This window comes from Gopherus evgoodei, chromosome 15 (assembly GCF_007399415.2).
Source record: "Gopherus evgoodei ecotype Sinaloan lineage chromosome 15, rGopEvg1_v1.p, whole genome shotgun sequence".
NCBI classification, from domain to species: domain Eukaryota; kingdom Metazoa; phylum Chordata; order Testudines; family Testudinidae; genus Gopherus; species Gopherus evgoodei.
In genome coordinates, this window is record NC_044336.1 from 5,176,488 (window position 1) to 5,191,943 (window position 15,456).

Consider the following 15,456-nt stretch of genomic DNA (forward strand, 5'->3'; position numbering starts at 1 on the left):
TTCATGGTAACCTGGTTGAAATTAAGGAATTTAATTAAGGGGACAGAGATGGCCTTTCTCCTACAAGGATGTTTGCCTGTTGCTTACAAGAAATCCTTCCTTGCATGTAGCCAAGCAGGGGGAGGGGAGGAAGGATAGCGCTGAGCTTTCTCGCATTTGGCTAGCAGGAATCTTCCCAGCTACCAGCCACGCGGTGGGGGGGAAGGAGGGTGATTAGCAGTGATCTTCCATGATACCAGCCATGCGGTGGGGGGAGGGGGTAAAGCGAACATCCTACAGAATTGGAGGGGGGGTGGGGGTGGCTTCTGCGAATGGAAGTGAAGGCTGCGGAAGCCAAAAGACAATGGCTTACCATTGCCGAATGCAAGCTGAATTCTGATGCCCGGACCTGCATCTGTGAGATCTGTAACACCAGAGCCCAGGCACTCAAAATTAAGATGCAAAATGCGACCTTGTAGTGAAATCACATGTGCTGTGTAAGGTGAATAGTGTTGTTCACTGTGAAAGAGTATAACCATTGTTCTGTAAAATGTATCTTTTTAAATACTTCTCTCCCTTTTTTCCCTCCCTCATGCAGCTGCACATTTTTCAAGCCTCCCTACTCCATCCCGAAGGCTAGCTCAGATAAGGCGGAGGAAGAAGAGGACGCGAGATGAAATGTTCTCTGAAATCATGGAAGTAACTCGCAATTAAAGCGCTCATCTGAATCAGTGGAAGGACGTGGTATCAAATTACAAGAAAGATGCCAGTGAACGTGAGGACAGGAGGGACCAACGTGAGGATAGGAGAGACGCTCGAGATGAGAGGTGGCCACAGGAAGATCAGAGGTATAGGCAGGAAGATCAGCAGTGGCAGAATGAAACGCTGGAGCTGCTGCGTGATCAAACTGACATCCTCCGACGTCTGGCAGAGCTTCAGGAAGAGCAGTGAGGTCACAGAGTGCCACTGCAGCCCCTGTGTCACCACCCTCAGTACTCACCATATTCCAAATCTTCCTCACCCAGACGTGTAAGAACGCGTGGGGGAAGGCTTTGTGCACCCCACCCACCCTACCTCCGTGGACAGCCCAACCAAAAGGCTGTCATTACATTGAAATGATTTTAGTGGCCTTTTCCTTCCCTCCTATCCTCCTCCCAAACCACAGCCGGGCTACCTTGCCAGTTCTCTCCCTCTTTTTATAATGAGCTTTTTAATAAAGAATACATGATTTTTAAACGATTGTGACTTTATTTCCTTAAGCAAGCTGTAATCGAAGGGGGAGGGTGGGTTGCTTACAGGGAATGAGTCAATCAAGAGGGTGGGGTTCATCAAGGGGAAACAAACACAGCAGTCACACCGTACCCTGGCCCATGATGAAACTCGTTTTCAAAGCTTCTCTGATGCGCACCACTTCCCGGTGTTCTCTTCTAATCACCCTGGTGTCTGGCTGCGCGTAATCAGCGGCCAGGTGATTTGCCTCAGCCTCCCACCCTGCCATAAAGGTCTCCCTCTTACTCTCACAGAGATTGTGGAGCACACAGCAAGCAGCAATAACAAAGGGGACATTGGTTTGGCTGAGGTCTGAGCAAGTCAGTAATGTGCGCCAGCGCACCTTTAAACAGCCAAATGCACATTCTACCACCATTCTGCACTTGCTCAGCCTGTAGCTGAACAGCTCCTGACCACTGTCCAGGCTGCCTGTGTATGGCTTCATGAGCCATGGCATCAAGAGATAGGCTGGGTCCCCCAGGATAACTATAGGCATTTCAACATCCCCAACAGTTATTTTCTGGTCTGGGAAGTAAATTCCTTGCTGCAGCATTTTAAACAGAGCAGTGCTTCTGAACACGCGAGCATCATGAACCCTTCCTGGCCATCGCACGTGGATGTTGGTGAAACGTCCCTTGTGATCCACCATTGCTTGCAGCACCATTGAAAAGTACCCCTTGCAGTTTATGTACTGGGTGGCCTGATGCGCCGGTGCCAAGATAGGGATATGGGTTCCATCTATCGCCCCCGCCCCCCAGTTAGGGAATCCCATTGCAGCAAAGCCATCCACTATGGCCTGCACGTTTCCTAGAGTAACAGCCTTTTGTAGCAGCAGCTTAGTGATTGCTTTGGCTACTTGCATCATAGCAGCCCCCACAGTAGATTTTCCCACTCCAAATTGATTCCTGACTGACTGGTAGCTGTCTGGCGTTGCAAGCTTCCACAGGGCTATTGCCACTTGCTTCTCCACTGTGAGGGCTGCTCTCATCTTGGTATTATGGTGTTTCACGGCAGGGGAAAGCAAGTCACAAAGTTCCATGAAAGTGCTCTTACGCATGCGAAAGTTTTGCAGCCACTGTGAATCGTCCCACACCTGCAAAACTATGCGGTCCCACCAGTCTGTGCTTGTTTCCCGGGCCCAGAATTGGCGTTCAATGGGTAGAACCTGCCCCATTACCAGCAGGAGCTCCAAAGCGCAGGGGCCTGCGGTTAAGGAGAATTCAGTTTCCATGTCCTCATCATTCTCGTCGCCACGCTGCCATAGCTGCCTCCTCCTCGCCTGCCTTTGCAGTTCATGGTTCACCACAGACAGCACGAGAATGCGTGAGGTGTTTACAACGTTCACAATCACGGTGTTGATCTGAGCGGGGTCCATGCTTGCAGTACTATGGCATCTGCACAGTTCACCCAGGAAAAAAGGCGCGAAACAGTTGTCTGCTACTTTCACTTAGGGAGGGGTGAGGCTGTACCCAGAACCAAGGCGACAATGATTTTTGCCCATCAGGCACTGGGCTCTCAACCCAGAATTCCAACGGGTGGGGGAGACTGCGGGAACTATGGGATAGCTATGGGACAGATACCCACAGTGCAACGCTCCAGAAATAGACGCTAGCCTCGGACCATGGACGCACACCGACGAATTAATGTACCTAGTGTGGCCGCGCGCAATCGACTTTATACTATCTGTTTTATAAAACCGGTTTATGTTAAATAGAATTTATCCCGTAGTGTAGACGTACCCTGAGACAGACATTCCCCTCCAGCTCTCCTCCCACCTGGCCATTCACAGGGCTAAAGCAGAGATGCTGCCCAGACTTCGCTGATAAATAGTTTGTCACGTCTGAAGTTGGTTAAATTATTCAGGGAGTGGGTTGAAATGCCCTATTGTATACATGAAATCTTTCTACGACGCTGTGAAGAGGTTTCAACATCCTAACGAGCCCTTTTCCTAGTCAATACAATTAGCAGCAGCTACGCAATGGTTCAAATTAATCTAGAATCAGAATGCAAGCGATCTTCAGTGCACAAACAGCAAGATGCCATCAAAGTGATTAGTTATTATCCAGGATGGAAATAAAATGATTCATTGGGATGCAGCTGGCTGCTGTTTGACATCCCACCATTGATTTGATCTAACAAGTGTTTAATGAGCACAAGGACTCGACATACCTAAAACTGCAATTTTTGCATAACCTATTCAAAATGCATTCTGGATGTTTTCATGGAAAAATGACCCTTCCAAAGTCATCCTCAGTCACATTAAACTGGCAGCATATGAGTTATTTCCCTCCCTGTTTAAGGAGTCTCACGCATGCTGCACACACAGATTACTGATGAAAGGATACAATGGGAGGGTCAGTAACCTCCATCTCGGAGGTGTTCAGTTTGATGTTTTGTATCCGTGCTGTGCTGGGGGTGCCAAATGTAAACATTGCAGCAAAATACCTTTCCACTGATGGAAGGGATTTATTTTGACTGCAGAGACAGAGCACAGAAATGTCCAGTGGTCAGTTCAGAAATTACCAGCTAAAGGAATAAATCAATAGCCTTAGATATGAGAAAAGAAGTGTCCAGGTCAGTAGGCCACCAGCTATAATCACAGGGGGAACCCACAACAAGGGGCCACCAGCCAGAACCACAGTGAGAATCTGAAACAGAGGCCACTGACCAGTACTACAGGGGGAATCTGAGATAGAAGCCCCCTGCTAGTACAACAGGGAGCATCTGGAATAAAGGCAACCAGCTGATACAGCAAGGCAAATGTGGTATAGAGGCAACTGGCCAGTACCACAGGGTGAATATGGGATCGAGATCACTGGCCGGTACCACCGGGTGAATGTGGAATATAGGGCCACCAGATGGTACCACTGGGTGCATGCAAGTAATAGCAGAGTATTGTTTTGTATGTCATATCGAGACCTGAAGCATAGTAAGGTCTCAGATACTATACTGACCTTGCCTGCACCAGTACTTTTCCAATGTTTCACCATTGCACAGCCACTGGTGCAGCCCCATGTGGACTATTGCAGACAGGCTGCCAGGAGTTTTACAATCACATCATCCAGACCAGCGCTGCATAAACTCATAGGGTTATACACTAGTTCTCCCACTTACTGGCTCAGGAGAGGAGCAGGCAGCGGTGCCAATGTGAAAATGGAAGACTTGCAGAAAAATGGCTTGCATGGACACAGCCAGCAATGAGCTACAGAGCTTATAACATTAGTGATCTACGGGCACCCCAAACCAGAGCAAAATATTTCACATAGTGATTTCTGGAAGAGCTCAGTTTTGTAGGATCTGCAAGAGGCGTGAGAGAAGTCTGCAGAATTACTGGAAATAGCCTGGGGCAGAGTTTTGGTGTGGGGACAGCTGAGTCATCCAGATTTGTAAAATACATGTCTGTGTGATTTTCTGATTTGGTACCAGGCATTGTGTCCCATGGAGGGTCTGGCTTGAACTGACAAGGTCAAAGAAAACTCCCATAAAAGTACACTTCTACCCAAAAATGTGACTCTGTAAAAATGTCATTGTAGGACTTCATATCCACTGTGTTTCATTGCTTCCAGGTCTGTTGTGCTCAGTTTAAAAGTATCAGCCCCACAAACTCATTCTGGGATCTGAGAGGCAAACTGGGTTCTTTATTTCTCATCATCACTAGTAACAGATGTTCTGGAGGTCAAATTTCATCAGCTATCCCTGTGAAGTCCTAGCGTCTTCAGATGATGTAATCTGCACAAACCCACTTAAAACTAATTACGGTACACAGGTGCCAAAGGGGAGAAAGGTATTGCTCTGGTGTAAACTGAGGTTATAATCTGGGATGTAGAATCTTCATTTCAGGTAATGATGAGCAAGATCAGAAAAACCCAGGCTGACTCAGAGCCCAGGCTGAGTTTGTGGGGCTGGAAATAATACGCTTTTACCTGCAAACTGAGAAAATCTGATCTGGCGTCATTGAGAATCAGTGAATATTGGAACCCACTTGCCAGGTTTGCAGGGCTACATTTCAGGGTATGTCCATTCTCTAAGGTTATCAGTCCATATTTTGCCTACCCATGGCTCAACACATCTGGTAAAGCAAAGACCTGCCATACCTCAGCAGAGCAGGATGAATGGAATCTGTCCTGGGAATTGGGATATCCTCAAGCAGCTATTATCTGGTACAATCAAAACCACAGAGCTCCCAATTCAAGAGAGAAAATGTAAGCAAAAGAACATGTGTATAATACATTAGTTGAGATCTGACAAGTTCCACTACTCAGTGACCCTTTCTTTGTTTCATTGGGTAGTTGACTGATTGAGGAAGGAGATGAAAGAAGAGATTATACCTCACCAATAAGAAGTTCTATGGTTTGAAAACTTTAAATGTATCCCCCGATCCTCTGCACTTGACTGAGTGTAGAGGCCTTTCCCCTGGTTTGGAGAATACATTGTATAGTGATTTTATAGACTTTAGTGTCAGGCAGTGATGCATCACCCAGCAGAGTGTCATACAAGAGTCATAAATCAAAATCTCCCAGGAACTTGTGAATATCAGGCACTTGCATTCACTGATGTGGTATCCATGGTGTTTTGCCATGTCTCACATCCCCATCTCCTTCCCAAAATAGCCTAATTCTAAAATATTATTCAGCACTTGGAGTGCTGCCATAGCACAGGAGACAGTTGAGAAAACATAGAAAATGTGTCTCCTAGTGCAAAGAAATATTAAGATGCACTTTCCGAGGCTTTGTTCAAACCAGAGACAGAAGCTGCTTTCATGATACCATAATAAATGGGGCAGGAGAAAGCTGTCGGGTTAATAGAGGGTGAGGTAATGCAGTCACCTCACACATTGGAAATCACCCATGATGAAGCCTCAACATGAAGCTGTATTTCTACAAAGAAGAATTGTATCGGACACTTTCAAATTTGGAAGCAAATCTCTCAAAGCTGCAGCATGCTTGCTGGGACATAGTCTCTTTTGTCTATAAGTACAATTATTCTAACAATTAGAGCCAACAGGAAATTTTCAAACAAGAGTGCAGCAGATATGCCTGGAAGGATTTTCAAAAGCTCCTAAGTGACTTGAGCACAAGTACCACTGAAAATGCTCCTAAGTCACACCTACCTGTTGCATCCAAAAAATCCTGTATTCAGAGCACAGACAGATAATTATGGCTGCAAATAGATAATGTCACACACAGACACTTATGTGCCCACTTATTGATTTATACATGCTTATATGGCAGTTTGCATGTGCAATCAGTGCATGCACTTTAAGACAAATCAGTGGTATGCAAACTTGAAAGTTTGCCCTTAAAAGTTAACCACACTGAAACCACACCATTTAAATGTGATATAAACGTGTAGACAGTTTAAAATGAATCCCAAAGGCCAAGGCAAACCGATTGAGAACACTGAAATGATTGACTTCATACACAACTAAAGCAGCCAATTTTCTTCAAGCAACAAAAGTCAGTTGTCCACTTTGAGAAGTATGTTCCTATCTTCGTGACTATCAGTTATAGTTTACGTATAGATCATCTATTCTCCCATCTTCTTATTGATGGGGAATGCATGGCGTGGAACTCCCAGGAAAGCCAACAGCAGATGTGTATAAATCATCTATCTGCACATCTAAGGAAGAATAGACCCCCCTGAGCCTCTTCAGTTAAGGAAGGAAGATAGATTTTATTTTACACATAGAACAATATTGTACAGTAAATTGATTAAAGATCAACTAAAATGTCTGAGAGGGAGGAGCATGTTGCCAGGCCCTGCCCAGGGGATCCCAGCAGTTAGTCCCAAGTGCTCTGGACACACCACTCTGTGCTCTGCACCCCAGCCTGAGTGCACTCCCCATGCTCATCATCTCAGCCGAAACAGATATCCCATCATGATCAGTGCGAGCTCAGGCCCTGATAGGATATGAAATAACAATAAACTCCCATTTCTGAGGGAGGCCTCATGTGTCCCACTATCCGCATGTCCTTCCTTGCCCCTTTTTAGCCCCCTCTCCCCTGGAAGGTTAGTGGTGTGTCCCTCTGCTTCCTCCTGGCCAGAGCTCTACCCAGGATGGAAGTGCATTACATGTCCCATGGGTGCTGCCTCAGCCTCAATAAACTTTATTTAAATACACACACAAACATACACAGACAATATACAGATATTTGTTTCTTCTCTGAAACTTCTACAGGACTGACACCGCTTTGGATGACACTCATGGATAATTTTAAAAAGTGCAGCAAATGTATGAAAAATAAACTCTTTTAATGGTGGTCATCCACGGAAACAACAATGGATGCATGTTCAACCAGGCAGGCACATGGACACGGCTCCACACATAGTACATTGGCTCTGTATAAGCATTTCCACATACATTGTGTCTATATAAATGTACAACAGTCTCATAAGTCAGCAAGGAACAAAGTCAGATTAATATGGACGTGGCACACCTTTGTACTCCCAGTGATATGAGCCACTGTCCACATACCAATGTGACTTTGTTAGAATATGAAAAGTAAACACAAAACTGGTTCAAACAAACATTCACACCATCTACTATAGAAACCCCCGACATATGCAACAATGTTATAAAAGGAAAATTCACCTTGGGGTTCTGGTGACAAGTTACTCAACACCAGCTCCTGCAGCTTTGTTATCACCATAAGTCCTAAACAGGATTATATGTTTGCTTATCTAATATAGCTATAACTATCGTTCAACATAGATTGTATATACAGTACATATACACAGAACATACACAGCACACAATATGTATATTTATGTGTTTCATGTTTGTACAGTATATCACAGATTATGTGAACACAGAATATATGTATGTGGACCTGTAAGAAATCATTTTATAAAATATTTGTAATACCAACCCCCCCAAAAACAACAACAACAAAAATAAAATCCCACAACCTGGAAATCAGTTGAATAAACAAAAATCTCCACTCTTGAAATGGTGCCACCTATTCCCTTGGGTGGCATTACAGACCTTTCTGTTCCCAAGATAAAAGCAGCAGCAAGAGGGTCAGTTTGCATCCATGCTCCCAGAAAACACAAAGCAATACAAGTTATCAGATTGCACACACTCCCTAATGCTGCATCCTCCTGCTTTCCCTCACTAGGGTGTAAGAGACTCTGCCAGCAGCACAATATTTAACCTGCAACAAAGTGTGCTAGAATAAATCTACTGACTGCAGTCCAGGACTGTTATCTCCTGTCACTTAGAACCCAGCTTCTGAGTTACAGCTTTTTATTTAAAACCATCTTTTTATTTAGCAAAAAATTGTTTCCACTGTACCCTTCACGTGTCCTCTTCCTAATGTGACAAATCCGGAGGAGATGAAATTATGGAGATCTGGCCCTCCACTTCGATAAATATCCTTCCCATAGTGACCTGCCAAGGCAAATGACAACAAGCAAGGCATTACTCAACATATCCATTACACCAAGCGTCCACATTAGCCCCAATTCAGTGAAAGCCAAAGCCCCGTCATATAGTGAGACAATAAAAGGCAAGTGAGGACGTGAGAGGCATAGAGAGTTCAGAGAGCAGGAATATCTAAACAAAAAACAAATAGAGTGTAAATTGCAGAGGGAAAAAAACAGTGTGCCTGGAGCTGCTAGGGGTTACAAACACTTATGAATTACTGATAGAGGAAACTCAGAAGAGGTTCAAAAATCAAAACTATGGACACAAACACCCCACACTTTAGGGAATTAGGCCCATCTTTAGATCAAAGATTCAGCAGCATTAGGACAGGTATCCTAAAGTGATCAGAACTATCCAGACCTTTGAGACTGAGAAACTGGGCTGGAAATCTTGTGAGAAACAGCTCTGATTCCTCCTGATGCCATCTAGGCAGGAGGAACCCTAAATATGCCATTCCTGATGAGTATCAGTGCTTCTGCTTCTGGTCTCAAATATTTTGAGCTTCCAGGCTTGTCTACACTGAAAAGTGACATTGGTATAGCTATGTCTCTCCAGGATGTGAAAAATCCAGCCTGACCTAATCTCTAGTGTAGACAGTGCTGGGTCAATGGTAAAATTCTTCCACCAACCTAGCTACTGGCTTTCGTGGAGGTGGCTTATCTACAGCGACGAGGGAATCCCTCCTGACACTGCAATCAGCGTCTGTACTGAAGTGCTAAAGCAACTGCAGCTGTGCCTTTGTAGTGTTTTAAGTGTAGACATAGTTTCAGAATTAGTCTGAGTTTAGTTAGAGTTCACGATAAAAGTGCAGGTGTCTCCCTACACTATCCAAATTGGTTTCCCTGTCCCTATTAGAGATGTGGCTGGAGAACCTGCTTCTTAGCTTTGACTCATTCTAGTTGAAACAATGATACATCCATTCGAGGAGGGAGTCCCCAGACACCTTCTTACTGTTTTTGCTGGCTGAAAAGCACTCCCTTGGTGCTGCCACCCAGTTGTGACAGTTAACACACAGAAATAACACACCCCTGACATTCGCTGCCTCTTTAATACCAAGAGATCCTGCCTGTGCATCCTCGAGACCTTGTGTTGCTCTGACACAAGAGCAAAATCAGCTGCTTGTGAATGCCTCCCTTTTCCATGTTATTAATTCTTCTGTTCCTCTTCTTGAGCAGAGTCAAAATGAGACTGCAGCCAGCAGGAAGGGAGGGAGGCAGGGTTCAGAGGGGCACAGCAGTTTTCTTTTTTGTCTGCATTTTCGTGATGCCTTGGAGTCTAGCTATAACAATGACTGACACTTTATCAGTGCCTAAGACAGGCAGATATTTTTTCATGTAAATAGGGATTAAAAAGAAATATGCACATATGCTATTACATCTAACTGATGGCTGTGATTTATACATCGCCTCTGAGAAACTGCTTGAGTCAGAGATCAGGAAGTGAAAGAGTATGAAATAGCGCAGACTCAGTGGAAGATTAAAAGATTGTTTGCTAGTTTGTTCTCTGACCCTTGCCATTCTCTCTTTAGTGAGGCATAAGAGTTAAATTGAGGGTTTCCCAGGGTAACAAAACAACATCATTTGAACAGAAATTATGTTTCCCCAAGAGCAGCCTGTCTCAGGACAGTTCAAATACCAGTAGTTCTTCTCTTTACAGACACATTATGGGATGACGTGTCTATTTTATGTATTCCTTTATTCCCATTCACTTCTTGTCATTTCTCATGGACTCCTAATGTAAAATTACTGATATATGAGCTCTCACTTTCAAAAGTGCCTAGAGGAGAGCTAGCAGGACAATCATAGCAGCTATTATTCACACAGACATTTTTATAATCACCACTTGATTGGAATGGTTCACACTGAAACAGAATGCCATTCCCACTCCATCCCTTCTCTACAGGCCTGAGAGCTCGAGGAAGTACAGATGTGGAGTGTAGAGAAAGCAGAGGTATGTGAAATACTCAGGGAAATGAAAAAACAGGCAAAATCCTGGCTTATTTCATATTTCATTATCTACTCAGAAATAGCTGCTTTTCTGAAAAAAAAATGTTGTTTATAGACATGTATTTTTTCAAATGCCAATGGGCCAGTTCTGAACAAAACATAATTTTGTGTCTCACCATTACAGGAATCATCCAATGACTGGAAATACAAAAATAGACATTCCGTTGATGTGCTAGGCACAGCAAGAGGGCAGAAATGTTCATGCCAAATCCCACAAGTTTGTTGGATTTTTCCCAACTCTCCTGTCACCCAGCAGGTTTCATAGTGTGTAGTAAAACTCTCAGCAGCTGGCATCAGAAGGGGTTGGAAATATGGAGAAGCACTGCCTGGAAGCATCACCCCCAGGATTAAGGCTTTGTCAGAGCCATGATATTCTTGAACCAAAATGCAATTCTGAGATTCTCCTATGGGTTTGCAGCCATGAACAGGCAATTACCAGATAAGGGCTCCTCCAGGAGTGTTTACGATATGTCTGTCTGCACAGCTCCGGTGGTGGGGAGTGACAGAGTGAGGTAGGTTTTTAAATTGTGTTAAGTAATCTTGATTGGAAAATAAAGAGGTTTGGTTTTTTTAAGCACAGGCTGACCCTGGGACTTCTTGCCCTTTTCTCTATAAATGTTATGATTTCTGCAATTTCTCCCCTGTCAAGCCATGGCCTTCCTCATCTTTGGCTTTAACAACCAAACAGCCTGCCTTCCTGCCACTGTTGGTGTCTGTCCCTTTTCATATCTTCTGTAAGCTGTGGGTCTAAGGCAGCCTCTCTCAAATGTGGCAACCAGGGGATTTTCCTGCACTGCCCAGGGGCTCCAGGGGCAGACTTCAGCACCCCCTACATGTCTTCATCCACAGGACTCTGGGGTCAGGCTTCAGACCCTCCACCCCTCCTTTCTTCACCCACGGGACTCTGGGAGTGGGCTTCAGCAGGGCTGACCTTACCAGGTGCTGTGACCAAGAGGCAAGGAGCGGGATGAGCCTGGGGTGTGAGGCTGCTTAGGGCAATGGGGAGGGATCAGTAGGGCCCGGGGTGGTGCTGGGGAGCCCAATGGTGTGTGTGGGGAGGTCCCTGGGGATGGGGGGGAGGCAGCGGGGGCCAGGGGCACCAAAATACAGCTGTACATTATTTTTATTATTGAGTCTTATATAAATATATTACAATGATTTGGACATGTCTGTCTGCGTATTTGTTTGTTTTTCCTAACATTAATTAAGTATTTTAGGAAAATTTGTCAGAGCGGCCGCCACCAGCAAGAGTTGCTGGCCACACACTGTGGCCACCAAAAAACTGGTTGTGAGACCCGCTGGTCTGAAGGGTTCTTAGGTTTTTGAGCGTTGGGCCATGGTGTCTCCTGGGTTCATCTCCCAGCTGTCCTGGGCATGCTCACTTCCTGTTCCGGGTGCTGGGAAGGAGAGAACCTTTGCTTGTCAAACTGTCCTCCCCTCCAACTCCCCACCTGTCAGTCTGCCCGGCTGTGAGCATCTGACCAGCCCAAGATGGGGCAGAGCGTAGGCCTGACACAACTACCCTGCTCCCATCTCCTCTGACCAGAACAGAGTGAGCCTGTCCCTTTACCTCAGTCTGTCCTCTCTCTGTTGTCAGTCTGTCTTTCTTTGGTTGGCTGGGGACATTCTTGTAACAAAATCACAGCTTTGTAGGTAAGCTGAGCACCAGAGCTGCACAAATAACTGGTTGTTCAACTCACTGGCAGTTCCAAAGAAATGGGAAACATGTTTGGTTTGGGTTGAACCAAATCCAGCATTAGGCCATAAATGACCATTGTGATTGGCCATTCTGACCTCCTGATACACCCAGGGGTGGCTCTATGTTTTTTGCTGCCCCAAGCACGGCAGTCAGGCAGCCTTCAGTGGCGTTTCTGCAGGAGGTCCGCCGGTCACGTGGATTTGGCGGCAGTTCTGCGGGACATCCGCCAGTCCCATGCCTTCAGCGTACCCGCCACTGAATTACCGCCAAAACCGCGGAACCGGCGAACCTCACGCAGAAATGTGAAGGAAGGCAGCCTGCCTGCCGCCCTCACAGTGACTGGCAGGCCGCCGCCCGTGGCTTGCCATCCCAGGCACACGCTTGCTGTGCTGGTGCCTGGAGCCGCCCCTGATAACACCAGCCAGAGACTTAACCCAAGGACTCCTGCATCAGGCTCAGTCACCACTAGAGCATCTCTTTGAAAAAGACTTCTAATCTTCACTAAAGTTTTTGGCTGCCTTGTTTGCAGGTACTGCATGAGATTCCTCCAGTCTGGCATGCTGGGCCTCCTTGGGCTGCTCACAGGACATTTTCCCCTTTTCATTTCCACTCCAAGAAAATTAATTAGTTTCAGGGTGACCAGACTCCAAATGTGAAAAGTTGGGATGGGGATGGGGGTAATAGGAGCCTATATAAGAAAAAGACCCAAAAATCGGGACTGTGCTTATAAAATCAGGACATCTGGTCACCCTAATTTAGTTTAAACTATTGTATCCTACAGCAAGCTTCCACACAGAAAGCCACCCCCTTTGTTGTCCCCCTGCCTCCCAGCAGCAAGCAGTGCATTCCAGTGGACAGGGCAGTTCAGCAGGACTCGTAAAGACACAGGTTCTATTTCTGATTCTGCAAGCTGTTGACCTGGGGCAGTCATAGTGCCACTCCGTGCATCAGTTTCCACATCTTAAAAATGGGTTACCTCACTTGTAAAGCACTGTGGGGTCTATGCTAAAGAAGAGCTAGGTTTTATTATTATTAAATCCTGCAGCACATTTTTCTTCCACTCAGATCAGTCCCCACATATCTTGATCTCCTTACAGGGAGTATAGTATTGTTACACAGTACTCCACTAGCCAGACTGAGTCTTTAAGGTCTAGTTCTTCCATTTCATGTAAAACATAACAATGCTGCTTTGATTACCATGTTCGACTCTGGCTCACTCTCCCGCTCTCTTCCATCACACACACACAAACACAAGCTTGGGAAGGCCAGGATGTGGCACTGGAGAGAGAGAGAGGAGGTTAACCCTTATGTTGCTGCAATCTTCAATAGACGGAGTTCAAGCATAGAGGAGAATGACTCTCCTCCCTTAAGATGCAGGACTCCTGAAATGCAGCGCGGATGGGTGGTTTTGCTCATCACACAACAAAGGCAGACTCTTTAGGGCATACAGAACATTTCTTTGCAACTGCATCCTAAATAAATTGCATATGGAACGAACTTGGTTATGAATAGCAATTACAACTCCAGCTCTGGGACAACAGAATTATTAGAGCTGAACTAAAATGGTGTTATCTACTGTGACAAAGTTCCTCCTCTACCTTAGTGCAGGACCGGCGCTAGAGTTTTTCACGCCCTAGGCACATGGCCATTTTGCCACCCCGCGCGCCACTCCCGCAGCTCCAGTGGAGCTGCTGCAGCCATTTCTGCAGAGGGTCCGTTGGTCCGCAGCTCCAGCGGAGCTGCCGCATCCATGCCTGCAGGAGGTCTACCGGAGCTGCGCAGGACCAGCGGACCGTCCGCAGGCATGCCTGCAGCAGCTCCACCGGAGCTGCGGACGAACAGACCCTCCTGCAGGCACGACTGCTGCAGGTCCACCGGAGCTGCCTGCTGCCCCCCAGGCAAAATGCCACCCCCCGAAAATCCTGGCACCCTAGGCAACTGCCTAATTCACCTCAATGGAAGCGCCGGCCCTGCCTTGGTGGGTCCTGCGCTTATTGGCAGATTTGCTCACTTCAGTGATCTTCCCCACAATCTGGGTCAACTCCTCCTGTGTCTGATCAGGAGTTGGGAGGTTTGGGGGGAACCCAGGCCCGCCCTCTACTCCGGGTTCCAACCCAGGGCCCTGTGGATTGTGGCTGTCTATAGTACCTTCTATAACAGTTGCATGACAGCTACACCTCCCTGGGCTACTTCCCCATGGCCTCCTCCAAACACCTTCTTTATCCTCACCACAGGATCTTCCTCCTGGTGTCTGATAATGCTTGTACTCCTTAGTCCTCCAGCACACCCTCTCACTCTCAGCTCCTTGTGCCTCTTGCTCCCAGCTCCTCACATGCACTTCCTCTCCTCTGGCTCCTCCTCGCCTGACTGGAGTGAGCTCTTTTTTAAACCCAGGTGCCCTGATTAGCCTGCCTTGATTGGCTGCAGGTGTTCTAATCAGCTTGTCTGCCTGAATTGGTTCTAGCAGGTTCCTGATTACTCTAGTGCAGCCCCTGCTCTGGTCACTCAGGGATCAGAAAATTACTCAGCCAGTGACCAGTATATTTGCCCTCTACCAGACTCCTGTACCCCACTGGTCTGAGTCTGCCACACTACCTTTCAGAAATGTTATTACTAAATAAGGATTACATTACTCAGGAGAGGGGGATAAGGGCTTTCATCTATAGAAGAGAGGCATTTGGGTGATAGCTGTTGGAATTATATCCCACTGTTTATAGGATTCCCTAAAGAAATATAAAACCAGGAATGAGCATCAGGCTCCAAATTGCTGTGAAAACATCACTCTCGCATACATTTTGGAAGAGCAAACTGTTGCGGGGGCGGTGGGGTGGAAATAAAGATGAAGCCCATCCCTGGTGCATCTCATTTCTGCTGGAGTCCTCTCGCTGGGCAATTTTAAACATTTCAGTGACCGGAGACAAAGTATGTCAACAGCACAGACAATTCTAAGGCATGTGTTAGATGCATAGAAAAATGCTATGCATTCCCTTGGAACTGAGAAATGATATCTGTTTATCTTGTCAATCAAATGTAATGATCTCCGAAGGTAAGGAGAGATGCAACTCAGAGCAAAATAA

At 46.2% G+C, this 15,456-nt stretch overlaps 1 protein-coding gene across 1 annotated transcript in view; it reads right to left on the reverse strand.

The window, feature by feature from the left end:
• Positions 1-15,456, reverse strand: part of SHISA6 (shisa family member 6) — a 406,826-nt gene that overhangs the window by 320,214 nt on the left and 71,156 nt on the right. The window contains exon 4 of the mRNA XM_030534874.1: positions 8,543-8,638. Within this exon, the coding sequence (XP_030390734.1) occupies positions 8,543-8,638 (96 nt within the window). The remainder of the gene's footprint in view (positions 1-8,542; positions 8,639-15,456) is intronic.